Raw genomic sequence first — 16123 nt, 5'->3', positions numbered from 1 at the left:
CCAGTGAGCCTGCCTTCTCAGGACACAACAGGGGAGATGACAGGCCAGGAAGAAAAATGAGAGAAGGCTGATTCTGTGCTTCAGCCTGTATGGATCCAAGTCTCTTCACTGGTGGGCCTTCTCAATGCAGCCCTCCTCAGCAGCTCCGCTGGGGTTTCGCAACCTCCTACCTGGAACCCAAAGCTCCCACAAAGGAACTTTTGTCCCTGGATAGCTGCTAAAATTATTGTTTCTGTGGGGGAATGTGAGCGAGGCACCTCCAATTCTGCCATCTTGCTGGACCAGAGCAAACATCTTGAAGCTATATTGATAGTATTCTCTAATAGTTCTTGGAAGAACCATGATAAACAGTACTTCTCACATGTAGCATCTTTCCTTGCATGGCAATGTTTTGACCGCAGTTGATGTATATCTCTGTGGTTTTCCCCCTGGGTTAGGTAACTCTCAGGGCATCTATCTTAGGAGAAAACCATAGGTCAAAACCACTCTGCCGAAGACCAGGCTGCCCTCTCCTGCCTGCTCCAATTTCAGACTTAGAACTTCTGCTTCCATTTTTATATGTTGTAAGCCCTGGCTCCATCAAATCTAACCTCTTAGGAGACATAAATAAAACATAACCAAAGTGGAGTGGAAGAGAGGGAAACATTGCTTAAAATAGTCATTTACCTAATTTATTCTCATTGGGCTGAAGGCAAGAAATGTGAATCCTGAAGGTTTTGGCTAGAATACAAAGAAAAATTATTTCCTCATTCTCCCTGACCATACCTTGCAAGTCTTCTTCCTGGTTTATCATACTTGGACAAATACACTTGACCACACCTCCTGATATTGCTCAATATTTGCTTGAGTGAAAGAAACCAAGGCAAGCTGAAGGAGGAGCTCTCATTACCTTCTGTCCATCACCCAATAAATAGCCAGACCAGCCAAGTTCTCACCATTCCAATACCCTGCTGGAGAAATGAGACAATCACACCAGCTGCCCCTAGTGGGGTTCCTATTGTTTTCTCTTATTCCAAGCCAACTATGCACAATCTGCGGTGAGTATGCTTTGAGCTGAAATTACTCTAGTGTGATAGTCTCCTGACAGCTACTGACAGGGGCCTTTGTATAGAGTTACCTTAGAAAAGGCCCAATTTCAGTTCTATATATGGTTGGACTCTATAAGTAATGTAAAGGGTGGCAGGCGATGGTAGGGAAAGTTCCACAATGTATGTTGTTTTAAGAGGGATCATGGATTCAGTGTTAACTTGCTTAAGTGTTCTTTCTATGATCAGATGCACTCTACCACAGCAACACTACCAAGTACTGTCTAGTCTTGTTCATTTTCAGTGATAGAAAATTCATGATCCCAGAAAGTTTTCAAGATGGAAAGTTATCTTTTGATTCTGCGATGCAGTATATTTTTCTGAAGTTCAACCCATTGGTTTTGGGTTAACCTCTTGTAACTACACAGAAAAAAATAATGTTTATAATCTCTTTTAAATAATGAAGACTGCTCTCTTGTCACTGTCGATTTTAGATGTTCCAAGCCACACATCTCCCACCCTTCAACTTTTCCCCAAGGGACATGGGTACAGACCCCATCACCTCTCCTCTGGGTGTAGGCTCCAATGATTATGTGATTCTATTAAAAAATAGTAAGTAAGAGAAAAAACAGCTGGGTTTTGGTCTTGTACGACCCCTTAGTGGATGAATGATCCAATGTTTCTGGATTTCTTTAACTTCATTCCTAAATGGAGGATAATGGGGAAGGGTATTCAAAGCCCTATGGAGGCTTTGAAGTTCAATTCATTGTACAAATTAATTAACTTTGTCTTTAGTGGTCAAGGAAGCTGATTTGAGTTGTTGACCAGGAACTAAAAAGTCTGTTTCAGTGCCAGAAAATCTGCTGAACTGGATGCTTCCACAAAATATCGGATATAACTCACAATTGTCCAATTGTGCCTATAATAAACCATGACCTTTCTATAATCACTTGATTCAGATATTCCTGACTCTCTGTTTTAAAGGGAAGAAAGGTCGGCAAGGGAAATCGCATGTCCTGGATTCTCTAAGTATAGGAATAGAAGCTCCAGTTGAGCTAAAAGTAATTACATGTACAGTATTTTACAGTTTATTAAGTGATTACTTGTCCCATATCTATGAAGTAGGTGTTAATATCCACAATTTTAAAATGAGGAAACTGGAGGTCAGGAAAGTTACATAATTTACTCAAAATCATAAGTGAAGGAGCACAGAATCCAGCCAATGTCTGGCAGGATTCGGGGCTCCTGCTCTTCTCACTCTCCCACTAACCCACGAGATAACCAGGAGATGGGAAGGATTATGGACAAAACATGTTTAGAAATGTTTTCAGTGGTAACTAACTCTTCTTGTTCTCCCCCAGTTCTTGTGGGACTCTAGACTCTCTTTTTCACTTCCACGGTATAATGTGACTCCCTCTATTCTCCCCCTGGGGTTAGACAGATTATAAGCTAAAACTGGAGGGTTTCCCAAAGCGTGCCTACCGCTGAATAATGATTTTGATACCTGGCCAGTTAGAGAATCACACAATTCAGCTTTGGAGGTCAATCACCAACGTAACACAGCAGTTTTGCCTTCCCTCTCTCAGTAGTAACTGAATTGAATTAGAAGAAGATGGAGAAGAAAAGAACTCAATCCAGGAAGTAGAAAGGGCTATAGACTGGGAGTCAGAAGACGTGTATTCTAGTCTCAGCTAAGTCTCTGATTACAAAGGTTTCTTTAAAAACACCCTCTCTAAGTATCATATCCAAAGTTAGGGAATGGTAATAAATCTCCCAGGCAGAACTGATATTCTGCCAGTACACAGTGGTAAGGCTGAACCAGTTGTTACAATATTAAAACCCATTCCATGCTGGTTGGTAAAGAAGCAATACCTGCCATAGCAGGGACTCCAGAACCACCTTTTATTGTTCCAGCAACATAACCAGTGACCACTGAATTGGTCTATGTCTGGGCCATATATATTACTAAGTATTTTACTATCACCCCTGTTCCTAGCCTTACTATTTTCTGAGTATGTGTTTCTTATTTCATCCTTTCCCTGCCACAGAGGTAAGCAAAGAAAACTACTCCCGTCTAAATCCTCTAATAAACACAATGATCGATTCAAAATATAGCAAAGGCATCCAAGCTGCCAATGTCCTGTTGTCCCTCAAACTTGTTGGGATCCAGAACCAAAGCATAGAACAACAGCTGATCCAACAAGTCCACGACAATGAGGAAAATAAAGGTGAGTGCCTAAATTCTCAGCAATGTTAAGGATAACAGTTACCTATCTACTAAGATTATCTCCAATGGGTCCTAAAACTTGTGTGTCCAAGGAGGTATCCCTGCTACATCTATCGTAGCTATATAAAATTTTAGGTGACAGAAAGGTGCCTCAAAATATCAATCCCCTGCCACTTACTCTAGAGCTAGGCCTTACTTCTGGATTTTCCTTCAAGATGTCACAAGGAAAAGCAAAATAAATTATAGAGTCTTAACCGGTATCCATTAATACTGCTCTATAAGCTACCTGAGTTCACAACCAGATAGGGGTGTAGACCACAACTAAGAAAGCTGATAATAGAGAGCCAACCACAGAGCAATAGAGATGTGGCCTGGGTTCAAGTCCAGGCTCCACCTTGAGCCTTTCATGTCACTACTGAGCCTCAGCGTTCTAATTAATATAAGGAGGAAATGAAGTGACCCCTATCTACCTCTTATTGTAAGAATTATGAAAAGCCTGAGAGTTTTCATACTCTATAAGGCAGAACAGAAAAGTCAATTATTACTATCCTGGCAAGATGACACACACACACACACACACACACACACACACACACACACACAGAGGAAAATCCCAAGGTTTTATTATTTATCTATTTTTCTTCTTTTTTATTTTCATAAGGATTGCCTTATTCCAAAAAGATTCTGTGATTTCATGGGAAGGACTAAGGTCTCGCTTGCCTTTATACAATACTGCTAGAAAAGGCTCTGCTTGGGGGATAAAGGAGAGAACAATAAAATATTAGCATAGAGTGGAAAAAAAGAAAGAAATGACAGGCAACATAAGTCACAAGAAGACAGGAGGCCAAAAACGTCACGAGCATGGACCTTCTTAAACTTGAATACTTTTCTTCTTCGGATCAGATTTAACCTCGGGACAGCTCGCCTTGCTTATTCTGGCTTTGGGAGCATGTCAGAACTCTGATGAAACATTTGCATATTCTCACCTGGTCAGCCAACTAGAAAAGAAATTCCGAGAAGAAATTAAAAACATGGGTAAGAATCAAATGTTCAGAGACCCTGGATAACCTTGTCTTCTCCTCCCCTGATTCAGAACTACATGAAGTTTCCCTCCACTGTGTCCCTCTTCTCCTCGTTCTGTTCATCCCACTCTAGCTTTGTAGATCACCTTCCCTTCTTCCCTCTTTCAATTTGCGTCTTGAATTTTCTTTTCAAGTATGTTCCACTGAGCATTGGCCCTACATCAAGCCTTACCTTATATATGATAATAAACACACAGACACACAGACACACAGACACACACACAGACACACACACACACACACACACACACACACACACACACACGACACAGTTCTCTAGTCCTCCAGAAGCTTGGCTTTTAGACAAATAATGAATTACACCAGAAATAGCTGAGCAATACAAGACACTGTGTCATAAGCACCAAAGCATGCAATACTAGTATAAGAGCTAAAGATGGTCCATCCAAAGTACTTTATCACTGAGAAAAATAGGTCGGTCATGATGGCTGCTAGTGAGGTGCATTGTTGTTATTTCAACTCCTACCCAATATTCTATTATTCATTAGCTCTCTCCAATCCCATTTTCCTTTGAGATGACCTCTGTTTCTTCCACTTCTACTTGGAGTTTCAACACATCACTATTGAAAGTACAAGAGGCTTGGTGGTGGGAAATCTGTATTCCAGAATTAGCTCTGTAACCACCTGAATATCAGGATAGTATTTTAATCTCTTTCATGCTGGGTCTCCTCGGTGATAAAATGAAAGGAGTTGAGTTGAATTTGGTGGCCCTCGAGAGCCTTTAAATTTCTCAAGTTTGCTGATTCTGTGAGCGATCTCCCCTTTCCATTCCTCACCTCTCCTTAAATGTAAAGAAACGGGAATGAAGTAAGTAGGAATAGGTTGCAAATGTATTTATTACTCCAGTACCACATCCATGAGTAAGTTATTTCTTTTCTCTCTGCCAGAAGTACACCATGGCAATCCACTGACTAACTACTACCAGCTCAGCCTGGACGTTTTGGCCTTGTGTCTGTTCAATGGAAACTACTCAATCACCGAACTTACTAACCTCTTTACTCCTGAAAATAAAAACTTCTATTTTGGTGGCCAGTTCTCAGTAGGTGAGTCATTAAACCAATTCCCCTGATAGAGAAGACACCATTAGCAGTAGGTTTTGCCCTGGGAGTTTTTCTACCAGTAAGTACTTAGATTTTTTTCCTATCCTGTCTACCCTAGTCTCTTCAGAGAGAGGAGAAGAATGGATACTGGGTGGCTGTTAGGTCTCTTTCTAGATGCGCAGTGTAGTAGAAAGACCTGGTTCCTAGCCCAGCTCTTCTTTGGGTTACATAACCAATGGATGCTAACTCTTGACTTTATTTTTCCCATGTGTAAAATGAGCATAGATCATGAAACTCTTCATGTAACATTATTTTAGGAAGTATAACTGTTAGAGAAAGGGAATGTCCTGGAATTCATTTATCTTATCCCAGCCTCTTTCTCCAGTTTATTGGGATTTTGAACAACACGATCTCTCCAGGAGACGAGGCCCAATATTTTGATCTATAAAGTGTGTATTTACAATGGAGAAGGACCAGATATTTTCCACTGGGTCAGTTTAATCCAAAAAGAAGTTCCCTCTAAATAGCTACTATGGGTGCTCAGCCCCTGTGGATCCAGATGTACAAGCTCATCTTTCTCCAAGAAGCTCAATGAAAATCATCCAGTATCTCTAAGTAGTGAGGAGAATATGAGATTTCTCATACTCCTTTTCCTATGTGAGAGGGACGCCACCACACCTGCGGAACTTAGGAGGAACAAAATAACAAGTGAGAAAAAAAGACCTTAACCTCCCTTCTTCCAGTCTCTTGCCTCATGCCCTTCCCAAAAGGGGTTTATTGGAAAACAATTCTCTTAAGTGCTATTTTCTAATCAGTCTAACGAAAACCTTGGAATGTTTCCAAGACATATTTTGTTTGGTGTATCACCCTTCGTTTATTCAATTCCTTTGCCAATATGGCTGAAAGATTAAAAAAATGAAAAAACAAAAAAAATAAAACAAGATGTAAAAGTAGAAGACTGTTCATGTGTTTTTATGACCAAGAGGGATGATTGCTGTATCTTAAAGTCCTTCTCTCCCATCATTGACTAGCATAACCACCATCCCAGTTTGCCCAGATCGCTTCCTCTTTTAGCACTGAAAGTCCCACATACCGGGAAACCCATCAATTATGGGCAAACTGGGATCGTTGGTCACCCTGTCACCAAGGCTTTTCTTTTCTGACAGATACTGGTGCAATGGCTGTCCTGGCTCTGACCTGTGTGAAGAGAAGGGTAGTAAATGGACAGACTGAAACAGATGAAGAAAATTTCAAGCATCTCAATAATCATGCAAAGTCACTGGTAAAAAAGCTTCTGTCTGAGAAAAAAGAAAATGGTCTCATTGGAAACATATTTAGCACAGGAGAAGCTATGCAGGTAAGTCAAAGGATAAAAGAGGAGACAGAGAAGAGAGTCATGGAGGAAAGCAATATTGTTGTCCTTTTTTATTGGCCTCCTAAGATCTTATCATCTATTTTCCTCCCTTATACTACTTTTGATTTTACTCAGATAATTCCTCTCTCCTGCTTGAAATGTATTCTCCTCACCTTCAATCTTTACCTTTCCATATCCAATGCTTCTATGAAGCTTTTCCTGACTGCAAATTTATTTAAGAAATTCTAGAGTTTACTACAACTACAACCTATCTTGTTCTTTACCATATACCGCTGTTTAGTGCTTTCATCTAACCTCCCAGATGACATTAGGGTTGTAGAAGTGGTAGTGGCAGTAACAGGAACTAGTGTTTGTTGACATTAACTCATTAATGCACACATTATGAGGAAAGAATTATTACCTCTGTTTCCTATGATAAGAGCATGAGTCACGCAATATCAGTAACTTGACAAATATTACAAAGGCAGAAAGTGATGCAAACAGGGACGGGACCTACACAGCTGGAAACTCACACTCAGCCCCTGCACTGTCCTGTGTATGTTCCTTGACGTCCAGGACTTTATTCCTGCATGGATTTGCTCAACTCTAAGGGATCAATACGTGAGATCAAGGAAGGTTTAAAGAAAAAAAATTTTTCACTTAGTCTTTGGTATGCATAGGGGTTTGCCAGGCTGACTCGGGATGAGAGGACCTTCAAAGGGACAGAGGACAGCAAGGACAAAGACCAAAGGCACCAAAGAACATTACACATTTTAGGAAGGTCAAGGTGTTTGGCACGGTCAGTGTAGGGTCCTTGGGGAAAATTACCAGACAAGGCTGGTGCTGTGAGCTGGGCTCCAACCTTGAGGCTGTTTGAATTCTTCATACTATGTGTTGTCTGCCTTGCTAAGTTTGCGTTTAATAGAAAACAGTGGCTTCCCATTCTGGCTGCACTGTTGAATCACCTGGGGGAACTTTTAGAAAACACTCATATTTAGGTTCCACACCAGCCAGTTAACACAGAAACTTAGGGGTGGAGCATCGGCCTTGGTCTTGTTTAAAAGCCCCACCTACAAGTGATACTAATTCACAGCAGGATCAAGGGCTTCCTGCCTACAAGGTAGTTTTTAAGAGGAGATGTCATGTGATCGGTTTTGCTTCTCTTTAACATCCCACAAACGCTTGTTGACTAGCTGGGTAACTTTAAGTGTCTTCAAGAAAAGATGAAAGGGGGGGACTGCTCTTCCCTGAGAAACTATAGAGCAGCATCTTCAAGTGCGACCCGTTTTACTGCTGGAGTTGCTTGCTCTAATACCCTCCTAACTATTCTCGCCCCGTAATTCTGCCCCTTCAATCCAGTTTACATCTGCTGCCTAGATAGTTCCTGCTCAAGCACCTCCTATACTTCCCACTGTCAAGTACATAGTGTCAGACACCTCTCCCTGAAACTCAAGGGTCTACCAATCTGGCCCCAGCCTTCTCCAGGTTGGTCTTCCACAATTGCCCTGAGTGTTCCCTACGAACCAGTCTTTCCAGACCAGGAGAAATCCTCTGGGATTTTGCTAAAATGCAGATGCTCTCATCACAAGCAGACCATGCCCCGGCCACTCCTACGTTAGCAACTTTGGTCATGCTGTTGCCTCTGGGTACAGTGCACCCCTCTTTATGTCACCTACTGAAATGCTGTCATATCGTAAGTCCTACCTCAAGTACCGCCTTCTCCAGCAAGCCTTCCTCAGCCCCCCTAAATGTTTAGAGCTCTTCCTCTCTTGAAAGTCCTTGCCACTAGGTGCTTCTCCTAGAGCAGCCACCGCAGGGGCTCCTTCTCCACAGTTTGTGAGCAGGACTTATTGGGTGCCTCCTACATGACAATATTATTCCAATGCTTGCACCCAGGGACAGGACACAAGAGTGAGTATGGCAGAGAAAGTCTGTTCTTATTGGTACTATTACAGTTTTTAATATTAAGCAATTCTCTACCTCCCCACCCAAATAGTTTATAAGCTTCTTGATAGCAGGAAAATTATCTTAGTTGCCTAAGTTGCTGCCTATGTAGTTAATGTCCAATAAATACTTACTGAATTAGTTAGATGTAGGCTTTCCCCTAATTTGAAGTTTCTCATTCGTTCTCATGTTCTCTCTCTCTCTCTCTCTCTCTCTCTCTCTCTCTCTCTCTCTCTGTCTTTCTCTTTCTCATTAGGCTCTCTTTGTCTCATCAAATTATTACAAAGAAAATGAATGGAATTGCCAACAAACTCTGGGAACAGTGCTCAAGGAAATTCCTCGGGGAACATTCCGTATTCCAACTGCTGCAGCCCAGATCTTACCTGCTTTGGTGGGAAAGACCTATTTGGATGTTACCAAACACTCTTCTTGTGTCAGTGGTTCAGGTATATCACTAAAAAGCAAATTATTTTGCCTTCCAGCGTAACACCCAAAGCGCATGAGATTTAGGTGTCCTTAAGGCACCAAAAGGGACCAGATAAACCTCTAAAGCATAACACTTTCCAGATAGAACTCAGTCCTTGATATGCCATCAGAGATTATAACCACCTGAGGATTTGTTCTTAACAGGGTAATAGATGTCGTTCTTGGTTCCAAGACTGATGGACAAGGCAGACTTGATTAGATGATGTCTGTCTCCAAAGGGATGTTTTCTGATTGCTGGATACGGAGGGAGGGTCTGAGTATCATCTGCGTCCTAAACAAAGTGTGTGTCTCTGACTTTCCATTATGCACAGTGAGTGATCCCTCGGGGAAATAAGACATCTGTGTGGATGGAAAATGGCAGTACTGTAAGAAATTGCATCATCAATCACTGATTCAGACCAACGATTGTGCAACAAGGCAGAAGGAAAGGAGACTTTTCCTTCTATGTCATTCATTCCTGGCTCAGCCACTGACAGATTTAGGGACCTTGGACAAAATGTTTAACCTCTAAGTTTCAGTTTTCTAATATAAGCAATGCAAATGATAACGGTATCTAGCATAGGTTTTTGTAAGGACTGAATGAAATAGTTCATGTAAAATGACTAGTACAGTGCCTGCACATAGTATTTTTTCAATAAATGTTAAGAACTGAAAAGGTAAAAATAAAAAAGGACACATTATTGTATGCTGTACCAAGGGGTAGGGGATGAGGAGCCTCTGTGAGAAATGGGAGAGGGGGCAACTGAATCGCTTAAACGGCTGGGAGTTGAGCTGAACACAAGCATTCACACGGTGGTGAGTGTCTGGTTTTCATTTCTGATTTAGTCACATGAGAGATATGCCCCTAGACTGATGACAGTTGCTCCCAGTAGCAAATCCCCTTCTGCATAAAGGAGTCCACAGGAAGGGGTTGGATAGGCATGCAACTCTAACATTGTTTTGGTTAGTCCGAATCATAATTCTCCTCTGCTTTTTTGTCTGTGCCAGGTAACTTCAACATCTCCACTCAGGAGCCTGTATCTGTGGCACCTACTAGTTCACCCTCACATATCTTAGTCCATTATTCTGTGCAAATCAATGAAACATATTCCACCGATGTCACTGTACCAAAAGGTTCTGTCTTCCTAGATGTGATGGAGGAAGCTCAGAAAATAAATGAGACTGCATTTCGGTATGTCTGTACATAACCTAAAGTTACGGTATTTAGTGTGGCATTAAAACACATCTGCATGTGCCTACAAAGTACATTTAAAACACTTCTCAATCAGTGCCTTTGCTGTCCATTTACGTCTCACAGCAGGGGTTAAAAAATGGAGGTGAGAACTTAATGGATCAATAAGTCCCAGGGATCTCTGTTCTGTCAGTAAATCTCCTTCAATTAATACAACTTCTTAAGTCAGACATTTTGTGTCTAGAACAGTGGTTCTTCATGATCTTTGAATCACTGACCCCTTTGAAAATCAGACGAGTGGGATGCTCATCCCAGAAAAACAAACATACACACAAAAAACATCCTTTCGGTCAGAGGTTTCACAAACGCCCGGAAGCTTGTCCATGTCCCCCACCTTTGAGGAGAATTCATGGACCCCTAGATTTAAGTTCCCTGGCCTAGAGACGTCAAATACTAAAATTAAGATATTGACTTTGTCTCTGAAAAATATGGTTGATTTGGCTTCTGAAACCTAATTGGCAATTGTTTATTGTGTCTAGTAACATGATGTAAGCTGGTACAGAGAAAATCACACATATGAAAATATCTACGTAGGTATATATATTTTGTACTATCAATATATGTATATAATTAGAAAGGTCCCTATCAAGTGTCCCAGGAAGGTAGAGAAATGTGACTAAAGAATGTGAAACAGACATTGATCATATCACTTTTTAATAAGCAAACATGAAATATCATTTTTCCCTGTTTCTCTTTCTGAAGAGAAAACCCACTAAATTATGACTTATGGTGCCTCTAGGACAACAGGTTAATGCTTCCATCTATCGTTTTAGTGTCTTTGGCAGTTACCACCTTGGGGGAGATTAGATGTTGCTGACTGCAAAGTGTCCCCATGGCAGGAGGAAGGGGTAGGAACCCTGGGCATCATTTTTCTAATTTAGCATGGATTGTGGAATGCCTACCTCAGAATCACCTGGAATGCTTATAAAACGTGCAGATTCCTGGTCCCGGCCTTACAGAATCAAAGGATAGGGCCAGGAAATCTGCATTTGGGGGGAATATCTTCAAGATTTGTAGGTACATTAAAGTTTTATAAATGCCCTATAGAGTTGTCTTTGAAAATTGTAAGTTTCTGTAACCCATTCACTGTCCCCAGTTTCACAGTGGTGGAGAGCTCATGGGGTCCCTACATCACCTCTGTTCAGGGCTTGAAAGCCAACAATAACCACAGAACCTACTGGGAACTTCTGAGTGACAGCAAACCAGTGAGCCAAGGTAAGCGAGAGTGTGCCCAAAGCCCCACAGCGGAAGCGCCCAGAGCACTTGGATGTGAGGGTGTGAGCTTCTGTGGGAAACGAGCCCAGCAGTTGGGAGAGTGACATCCACTATTTAGTGATTTGGTGGTCAGATCCATTGACCCACTTCTTCTTCTTCCTTTGCAGGAGTTGGTAGTTATGTGGTCCAAAATGGCGAAAAGTTGGAGGTTCGTTGGAGCAAATACTAATAAACTCAAACCTTCCTGAGCTGGATCTAATTCTTTTTGCAGTGGCATTCCATGTGGAAATTGGCCTCGTGCCTTTCTTTTCATTTATCTCAATCGCAATAGGAGAGTCAATAACCTCCCTTTCTCCCTTCTCATGTTCAATAAATATCAACAACTATACAAAAAGAGCATGTTCTAATCATTTCATTTTAAAAGGGGATTATTATTAGAGGGAAGACCATCTCAAGAAGAAGTGAAGTGAAAGAGACTGCACCACATATCTAATAAGCTGAGTTCTACTCAAGGCTCCCCTGCTAACTATTTGTGTGACCTTGGGCAACTGGGGGACATGGAGATAAGGCTCTAGGTCAGATGTTGCAGCCACAAGCAGTGAGATCAAGCAGAGAGTTTGTAGGGAGACTGAGCTCTCTGAGACCCAGACGAAAGAGACACATGGAGCAGACATATGGCTCGTTTGGGCAGTGGATGGAGGAAACTATTGCTCTGCTCAAAGGGGGAAATGTGAGGTTTATACATGAAAAGTCAATCAATAAAGTTCGAGGAAAAATATCATCCCCTCCTCCAGCTGCCTCCCTTGGGTCCCACTTATTCTTCTCACATGTTTTCTTTTTTTCCTTTTACTTCCCCCATAAAAATCACCCTGATATTCATTTCATTAAAATACCCATATACAAAAAAAAAAAAGTCATCTCTGATGTTTATTTCAGAATTCACATTTTTTTAAAAAAAAGTTGACTCATGTCTCAGCAGCATGAGCTGGGTTGTACCTTATACTGAGGATGTGAGCCACACACACGTCCGGTCAGGAACCAGACATGCCTTTAAGATGTCAAAGGGCAAGAGGTGCTTCAGATAAAGCGTAAAGTCACCCATTTAAAGCGACCCCCAAAATGAAAACGCCATCAGGCAGAATTAGTTAAATTATTTTAGCAGACCCTCCCTTGTTCCTCCTCTGCTTTCTTCATGGAAATATTAGTTTCTTCCCCTTCACCAGCAACCCTGCATCATGGGTTTGAACCCTCTCCACACACTGCTTTCTGGTTCTCATCCATGACTCTCAGGTTCAACTCTGCCTGGACCTCCATTAATTGGGTGTGATAGATGCCCTCACAACTAGACAGCAACACATTCTACCCTCTTGGGTCTGTGCTGCAGACGGCAGGGGAGCGGGGGCTGGGGGTTATCTCTTCCAGGACTCCATAGTGCTGTTAGCATGGGCAGCAGTTGTCAGATCTGTTTGTAGACTATACAATCTCTGGGAAATTGAAGGATAATAGCTTAAGGTGACAAAATATGCAAAATGCTAGAGTTGGTATTACTGTCCATAATCAAATGTGTGGCCATACAGTTTCTCATCCAACCACAACACTGTGAAGAACGAAAGTGAGCATTGTTAATGATTACATTTGAAAAAACAGATTAAGAACTGGGCCTATCCTGGGAAAACCAATACACATGGTCAGTTTTGTCCATAAGAAAAAATAAGACAGCTCAAGTAAAAAACATAACACAAACATGTCAAAGTAACAGACCATATTGACCCTGCAATTGACCAATGAAATTAAATCTTAATATAACAAGGTTGGAATACTGTAGGTTCCTTTGAGATCTCTCTCTCTCTCACTGTCTCTCTCTCTCTCTCTCTCTCTCTCTCTCTCTCTCTCTCTCTCTCTTTCTGTCTCTCTGCTTCTAGCTCACTTTCAATAATATTTAGTTAATACCAGTAAAGCACCCAATTTGTCTTAGACCTATCTTCCCAAATGTGGTTTTAGAATAATAAGAGATTATTCTAATTGGTACACTGACATGGAATCAAATAAGCTGCCATCACAGCATTAAAAAGTCATTTTCAGGGTGCCCACAGGTCTCAGTTGGTTAGAACGCAAGCTCTAAACAACAGTGTTGTCAGTTCAATTCCCACATGGGCAATGAGCTGCACCCTCCACAACTAGATTGAAGACAATGAGCTGCCAATGAGCTTCTGGAGGGGCGGCCGGATGGCTCAGTTGGTTAGAGCGTGAGCTCTCAACAACAAGGTTGCCGCTTCAATTCCGACATGGGATAGTGGGCTGCGCCCCCTACATCTAAAAATTGAAAATGGCAACTGGACTTGGAGCTGAGCTGAGCCCTCTACAACTAGATTGAAGGACAACAACTTGGAGCTGATGGGCCCTGGAGAAACACACTGTTCCCCATAAATCTTTTTTTTTTAAGTCATTTTCTTTGCAATTCTTATTTAAATTCTTCTGATTGGATCAAGCATCAAATCTCACTTGATGCCACTGTTTCCTAAAACTTCCCTATAGCACAACTAGCTTCCATTTTTAATGGAGACAGCTGAGTTTCTCCCAGCCAGCGGTCTCTAAGTAGAATGTAGTAACACTGCCATCTGATAGAAATGTCATTAATCTCAGAGATAGACATGAAGGTGAATGGAATCACAGTCCCTTAGCGTTCCACTAACACGGGCCCATAAAACCCAGCTCCGGCCACACTTGCAGTCTGAGAAGCTCCTAAGGCTTGGAATTATTACAAAACCCACACGGAGTCTGAGGCATGAAACTTCCATCTGCTGCTACAGCAAATAATCAACACAAACCTTTCAGATGTCCAGAGAGAGAGTCTGGGTGCTTTGATACCAGAAAAGTAGGCACCGGAAAAAACAAGCAAGCGAGCAAGGAAAAAGAAAAAACAAACCAATCAATCAGTCAACAAGCCCAGTCAATAGTTAGCCAAGGACTGTCAAAATCTATTATGCAGTTAAGAAACACATGGCCTGCATGGTTCCGGTTCTGCAAGCGATTTGCTAACTGAAACAATTGTGTCATAATCAGTCTTGCAGCAACCATGACCGTAAGTGGTAAGTTACAAGGAAGTGTATGTTTAAACAGCAGGGAAAACCAAGGTGTATTGATTCTCTCAGGATGGTCGTGAATAGGCTCTGGAACCCAAGGTCGACACCACGCTAGGTTCCTATTCCTGTATTAGATTCTTACTGCTGCTGGGACGGACTGCCACAGATTTACTGGCTTAAAACACATGTATTATCATACAGTTCTGGAGGTCAAAAGTCTGAAATGGATCTCACTGGGCTGAAATCAAGGTGTGGAAAGGGCTATAGAGGTTCTAGGGGAGAACCAATGTCCTTGCCTTTTCCAGCTTCTGGAAGATGCCTACACTCCTAGGCTCATGGCCTCCTCTGTCTTCAAAGCCAGCAATCATATCACTCTGACCTCTGCTTCCATCACCACCTCACCTTCGCCAACTCTAACTGCCCTGCCTCCCTCTTCCGCATATAAGGACCCCTGTGATTACATTGGTTCCACTCAGATAATCCAAGATAATCTTCCTATCTTAAAGTCAGTTTATTAGCAACCTTAATTCCATGTGACACCTTCAGTCCCTTTACCACATAAATTAACACACTCACCAGTTCCAGGGATTAGGACATGGGCATCTTGGGGGGCTGTTATTCTGCCTACCACTCCTTTACATGGCATATACCCCTCCACCATGCAGACACAAACTGTCGTCTTTCTGGTCTCACCTCCCATCAGGTGCCATGTGTCAGTTATATGTTGCTGCAGAATAAGTTACCCTAAAACTTCAATGGCTTAAAACAACAACATTTATTATCTCACAGTTTCTGTGGGTCAGGAACCCAGGGATGGCTTAACTGGGTGGTCTGGCTCAGGGTCTCTCACGAGGCTTCAGTCAAAATGTCATGTCAGTGGGTGCTGCTTTCATCTCAAAGCTCAACTGGGGAAGGATCTGCTTTCAAGTTCATTTGCATGGTCGTGGGCAGGATTCCTACCCCCTGCCCCCAACGGTTGGCTGGAGGCTGCTCTCAGTTCTTTGCCACATGGGTTTCTGCATTAGGCAGCTCACCATATGGCAGCTGGTTTATCAGCGCAAAAAGGGACAAGAGCTAAAGAGACACTACAAGCAAGAGGGAAGTTGGTCTTTTGTAATGTCATCTCCTCACTTTTGCTGTACATATTCATGAGCAGTGAGGCCAGCCCACAGCCTAGAGAAGGAGACTATGTGAGGGTAAGAATACCAGGAGGTGGGAACACGGGCCATGTTAGAAGCTGTCTAGCACGTCCCAGCACCTACCCTGTGTTCTCACCTCACAAAACCACCGACATTCCCCAAGAAAGAAAAGAACGCTTTATAACCCAGGTCTTATGTTTGTCCATTAATTCACTCATTCAAACAGCATTCAAGTGACACCTACTGTGAGCTAGGTAGGATCTCAAGTGCTGGGAGCAG

The 16123-nt window shown here is 42.1% G+C and overlaps 1 protein-coding gene across 1 annotated transcript; it reads left to right on the top strand.

The window, feature by feature from the left end:
* Window positions 1-876: 876 nt before the first annotated feature.
* On the top strand, window positions 877-12016 carry TCN1 (transcobalamin 1). The gene is made up of 9 exons (XM_019754077.3): window positions 877-1037; window positions 3074-3253; window positions 4156-4287; window positions 5240-5395; window positions 6559-6749; window positions 8947-9136; window positions 10164-10347; window positions 11504-11622; window positions 11790-12016. Exons 1-9 carry the CDS (start codon window positions 959-961, stop codon window positions 11849-11851), a joined length of 1293 nt encoding a protein of 430 aa, XP_019609636.3. The 5' UTR covers window positions 877-958; the 3' UTR covers window positions 11852-12016.
* Window positions 12017-16123: the final 4107 nt, after the last annotated feature.

Source organism: Rhinolophus sinicus, chromosome 14 (genome assembly GCF_057876585.1).
Source record: "Rhinolophus sinicus isolate RSI-liver-muscle chromosome 14, RSI-T2T, whole genome shotgun sequence".
Lineage (NCBI taxonomy): Eukaryota > Metazoa > Chordata > Mammalia > Chiroptera > Rhinolophidae > Rhinolophus > Rhinolophus sinicus.
Note: the sequence above shows the minus strand (reverse complement) of the source record. Positions and strands in the feature narration are given on the sequence as shown.